Source organism: Populus euphratica, unplaced genomic scaffold (assembly GCF_000495115.2).
Source record: "Populus euphratica unplaced genomic scaffold, PopEup_1.0 scaffold312.1, whole genome shotgun sequence".
In the NCBI taxonomy this organism is placed as follows: Eukaryota; Viridiplantae; Streptophyta; class Magnoliopsida; order Malpighiales; family Salicaceae; genus Populus; species Populus euphratica.
In genome coordinates this window covers 85,642-91,605 of record NW_011500071.1, presented here as the reverse complement: position 1 = coordinate 91,605, position 5,964 = coordinate 85,642, and the positions used below count along the sequence as shown (strand labels likewise).

The 5,964-nt window shown below is 31.7% G+C and overlaps 1 protein-coding gene across 1 annotated transcript; it reads right to left on the bottom strand.

Annotated features, from left to right (window-relative positions):
- Positions 1-832: 832 nt before the first annotated feature.
- Positions 833-3,363, bottom strand: LOC105108454 (beta-amyrin 28-oxidase-like). The gene is made up of 3 exons (XM_011002772.1): positions 2,191-3,363; positions 1,563-1,750; positions 833-1,440 (listed from the first exon to the last, which is right to left on the bottom strand). Exons 1-3 carry the CDS (start codon positions 3,230-3,232, stop codon positions 1,141-1,143), a joined length of 1,530 nt encoding a protein of 509 aa, XP_011001074.1. The 5' UTR covers positions 3,233-3,363; the 3' UTR covers positions 833-1,140.
- Positions 3,364-5,964: the final 2,601 nt, after the last annotated feature.

Here is a 5,964-nt window from a genome sequence, read left to right as displayed (position 1 = left end):
CAAGTACAATAACGACCAATTCTACCTAAGCACCAATGGTTTATCTACTTAAGGCTTGTGGGATGAGGTTGGAGGAGAATTGGAAGGCCATTTACCGGCATGGGAAATAAAATATTCAATACTTTCTCTTTCAAAATAATTTTCTCCCATTTAAATTTTGTTACCACATTGTGCATAAAAACAAGAATCTCCAATCGAGCATTCTATTTCCATACACAAATTCGAGAACCTCTTGCAAAAGGAATGAAAGTGTAAGGTGCAAGGCCACTTCCTTCAAATCTTGAAGGATCAAATCTCTTTGGATCCAGAAAATATTTGGGATTTTTATGTGTAGAATGCACACTCCAATGAACCTGCAAGTTGATAGATACAAAAACATTAAACTTCATTCATCACAATAAAGCTGCTGTACAATTTGGATGGGCATTGTACAACTACTTTTTTTTCACTACTGAGCCACAAGCTCTAGCTCAGCAGGAGGTTATGTTCTTCTTCTGATGAGCAACATCAAGAATTTTCATCATTCCAATTTTCAATAAATAAAAGGGATCATCATCTCTTATTACAATAAGCAAAATACTAGGAACTAGTCTTCAAGCACTTGACATTAACTAATACTCGCCTTACATCCCTTTGGAATGATAAAACCAGCATAAAATAAATATGTTATAGACTCCTTGAAAGCTCCTTGAGCAAGCGAAGAAAACCTCATCACCTTGCAATATCCCAACTTGTTAATACTCGCCTTACATCCCTTTGGAATGATAAACCCATTTGTTAATTCATGTGGATGCTGGCTGAGGAGGAGAGACTTCGAATGCAATATCCCAACTTCCAAAATCTCAAAACTCTTACAATAGTTATCTTCAACAATGAAATGCAAACATCATACATGAAAACGGAGGGGGAAAGCTCCAACTGTGATAGACTCTCCTTACATATCAGTTGGCTCCCAGAGACCAAACAATAAGAACATGAGGCTTGCTGAAAGATGCCCCAAAGGCAAGTAGAGTTTCCCTTCTTGGCAGCTGAATGGCATTTGACTTCAAATCCAGGTCCCAATATTGTCCTGAGATAAAATGTACGTTAAAAAAAAACAAATTAATTCAATACTTGTCCTCCAAACTGCATGCAGGCTATTCAATTCTTGAGAGGCTGGAGGAGAACTGGAAGGCCTTTTACTGGCATGGCAAATGAAGTGTACATAATCTTTTCGTTTGGAATCACTTTCTCCCATTTGACTCTGTTCACCAGATTGTGCATGAATACAAGAATCTCCAACCGAGCGTATTCTTTTCCTGCACACATAAAAGGTCCTCCGCCAAAAGGTACAAATGTGTATGGTGCAGGGCCCTTCCCCTCAAATCTTGAAGGATCAAACTTCTCTGGATTTGGGAAATATTTGGGATTTTTGTGTGTTGAGTATACACTCCAATATGCCTGCAGAAAAGTTCACATACATCATCGATTAAGTTATTACATTCAAGATTTGAACGTTGTTTCTGTTCGTTGTATATTTATTTCTTCGTAAAATACCATTCTAGCAACTTGTGATGACATACCTTCCATCCTTTTGGAATGGTAAAACCTGCAAAAGAGAAGTCTGCTATAACCTCTCTAAATGTTCCTGAAACAGGTGGCGAGACCCTCAATACCTCACAAGCCACACTCCAAGAATACTTCATCTTTTGAACATCATCCCAATTCAACAACTCTCCAGGAGCTTTTGACACTGCAATCTCCTTCTGTTCTGTTGATCAAAAACAATATTGAATTTCAATTTATTAAACTTCCACAGCAATTTCATATTTTTCATTTCTATGTGATAGATAGGCCATTGATAAGAAAAAAGCATAGCTAAATTGTATGCAATACAATATCAACATTATACTTTTTAAGTGGATTCAAGGCCTTAGCAGAATATATATTCTATGAGCCAAGAAAATGGAAATTGTTAGCAACTAACTGCCTACTGTACACATTCAAAATATTTTTGTACTTTGAAGTCTGAAGTCAAAACCGTTGAAGTTTCAAAATTAGCACTAATTGACCAACATTGCTAACTCTTTAATAATCTCAAGCTTCTTCTTGTCTTAAATCTTACAACTCTGTTATGCATTTTATACACGAAATGTCTAAAAATCAGTCTGTGTTGGCTTGCAAAGAATAAGGCTAATAAAGAATATTTACCTTCCAAAACCCTCTGATAGATATGGGGATACTCAGCAAGATAGTACATGACCATTGTGATTGCACTACTGGTTGTATCATGGCCGGCGACGAGTAAACCCAAAACCTTGTAAGCAATATCCCTTTCATTTAAAGGTTGCCCATTATCGTCCGATGCAAGAAGCATCAGGGTCAATAGATCAGTAGCTTCAGCACGTTCTTCATAATTCTCCGATGCTAGCTCCCCTTTCCTCTGCTTCATGATGGCTAGAAGCTCCTCGCGAATGATTTTGCCTCCTTTGACTGCACGGTAATAGGTTGTACCGGGAAAATTTATAGGTACTGACACAAGGCCGTTAGTGACAAGATTGAAGTGATTTTCAAGCCTGCTAACATGAGCAGGATCCTTGATGTTCATAAACAATCTACAAGCCAGTGCGAAAGTGTATTTTTTGGACAATGGCAACACCCTTACTTGTTTGTATGGGGACCAATCTGCCTCCAAATGATCTTTCGCCATTGAATCCATAACAGGAATGTAATATTTCAGAGCTTCTGGCTTGAGAATTTCAGGAAGAAATCTGCGCAATATGGTACTATCATCTTTGGAAGAGGTAACAATTTCCTCAGGAAAAGACAATATTCTCTGTATTGGGCGAGGCCACCAGGTGGTGACATACTTGTTTTCGCTTGAGAATAAAAACTTGTTGCCTGAGGCACCACAGAACATAGCCAAATTATCTCCAAGAAGGGATGTATGAAACACATCCGTCGAGTATTTACTCATTCTATCATTCACGAATTTCTCAGGTGTTCCACTCCTGCCAGCTCTCACAAAGTCCCATGTTTCTCCGATGATCGGCCATCCTGTCTTTCCCGGCGGAAACTTGGCATTGGAGGATTTTCTACTGTATGCTGAAAAGACAAGATAAAGAGATATACAGAGTACAGCAGGAGGAAGGAGATACGAAAAGAGGAGTCTGAGATCCATGTCCATATACTTGGCCGCAACAACCAAAAGGATTATCAGCGGCATGGCGGGCACATCACGTTGCCATGGCATAGAAAAGGATGGTTGATATATATCAAAAGAAGAGGTCGATCAAGTCCTTTCGGTCAACTTAGATATTTTTGGCTGGTCAAAACTGGTTTGCTCAACGTTTCTCTTTTATGTTAGAGACTTCTCCGGTGCCGGGCCGCTCATGGTGGCGTGCAGATACTTAAATATTAAATTAAAAGAAATCTAAAAGATTTATTGATTTAACGATGCATCCTCTCGCAGCAGTGTTCTGTCCTTTCTGGTTTTTTAAAGAAGATTTTGTCAAACCTTTATTTTTTAAAATTACATGTTTTTTCTTTAATTTAATTTTTTTATATATCAAATTATAGGATTAAGAAAAGAAAAGAAAAATTATTAAAAAACAATATATGAGTGAAGATATTTGGCACATTCTAGTAACTAAAATGGTTAATGTTAGCATCAACAACTCTTTTTTAATGAAAATAATTTAGTAATGATAATTTTTTTATAGACATATTGATACATACATTATTAAATGTAATATTTAATTTTCTAAACTATAGAAAAAAATAAAAATAATTAAGAAAACAAATATCTTTTTTTAAATACCCATTTTGCATCATTCTCTTGAAATGAACTTATTATCAAATTATTTCTGACTCAATTTCAAATTACAAGCTTTTTTATTTTATTTTATTAAAAACATCATATCTTAGTTTTTTTAACGTTGCAATCCGTCTTAGTGTTAAAAAAAAATTTTTAAAATTTGTTTTGTAATTTTTATTTGAAGTATAAAAATATTAATTTTGATTCCATTAATTCTAAAATTATCATTAAGCACACATGAGGCACATCTTTCATAATATATTTCATAAAAAATCATTTTTGGAGTCATAAATAATTTTTTTTTTCATGGACATCACAAATAAAAAATTTCACATTTAAATTTTCTCCTTCAACATCATCTTTTTCACCCTTATCAAATTTTTGTTAGCTTAAAAATCTTTAATCATCTATATATACTTTTTTTTGAAAGTAATATTGCTATAGAAATTATTCTACATCAAATTGAAGTTATGAATTCCTTGGATGCAAACTTGAATCCTATATCTATATCTTTATGTAATCAAGTTTTTAAAGAATTTTATTTGGCATTACAAAATGATTTTCATCATCCTAAAATATTTTAAGTGAACAAAATATTACATAATGAAAAATACCTCATGTAAAATTATTTCTTCATAATTTTTGGATCTCTCACTTAAATGAAGAGCATGATATTTATCATATGCTCTTGCATTATAAAATATCTTATTTTTCACTTGTAGCTAAAAATCTCATTATGTGGGTTTCTATTTAAAGCTAAAATGATAAACTTATAATTATGAGAGAAATGTACACAATATTCTTTTTTTTTTCTGGCAACTACTCTTTTTCTCTCAAAACCCTAAATCTAGCCATTTCTAGCACTTACAAAAACACTTGGAAGAGCAAGAATTTCTTTTTTAATATGATTGTGAGTTACAACTAGTTTTTGATATTTTTCTATATATACCTAATTAATTTTGAAGTAAAAGCTCTCTCTACATGATCTTTTAAATTCTTAATTGTTCTTACTCTTAATGCTGTGATATTTCTCATTCTAGAAACTCTGATAGACCTTTGTATTCTATTGGAAAGATTTGAATCTTTATTGCATCAAAATCACTTTTTACCTTCATATGTTAGATTATATTTTCAAAAAAACTTGAACTTATATTTTATAATCTTTACTTTTATGTGGTGTGTTCATTCTCTTACTAGAGATTGAGAAAAACTATTATGAAAGTGTAAGCGACACCTCAACTATTTAAATATATTTTTTATTAAAAAAATGTTTTAATTTAGATAAATTACGTGTAATGTTTTTAATATTAAACTAGTAAAAATATTAAATAATTATTATTGATATTAACATATTAAAATAATCTAAAAATATTAAAAAATATTAATTTAAAATATAAAATATTTTTTTCAGAAACACCTTTAAAATAAAAAAAACAAACATGCCATCAATCGTGTTTCTCCGTCCATCTTTCTTTATCTTTAAATAGAGAGAGTGTGAAATAGTCTATTTAGTTCGTACGAAAGTAAATTTATGATTAAAAAAAGGAAACAAGATTTGAACACCCCCTTCCGGCGGCAGAAAAATAGTCAATTCTAGATATAATATTACATTATATTATTTAATTTTGATTTTGAATGTAGTTATTTGACTGTGGAATAGGTTTAATGAAATTAAAGGTTCATGTGGCATTATTTTATTTTGCGAAGATACTTTTATAGTTTTAATTTGGGCAATTGGGTCCTCAGTTTGATTTCTTAGATAGTAGAAGTGCATCTGTCTACAATTAACCTGATTTTAATTTATTTTTAATTTTGACTTTCAAGGGGAGGGGAATAAGTAGCAGCTTCTTATTGATTACAGTTCCATATAAAAAGAAAAATTTATTAAAAACTTGAGAATTGTTTTTTTTTTTAAAAACCAAAACAGTTTGTAAAAATTTTGCTGATTTTTTTTTTGCATTTTTAGGAATTAATTTTTTTTTTGTATTTACATTATAATCTGTATTCATTTTTTTAATTTATGCTAAAAGGTATTTTTCTTGTATTTGTTTCTGAGTTTTTATTTTATTTTAAAAATCCAAAGAAATATATTAAGAAAGAAACAGCTTTGATTTATGTAAAAATCATAACATCTTGAAAAAATAAAATAAAAAGTTTCAAGGGAACGT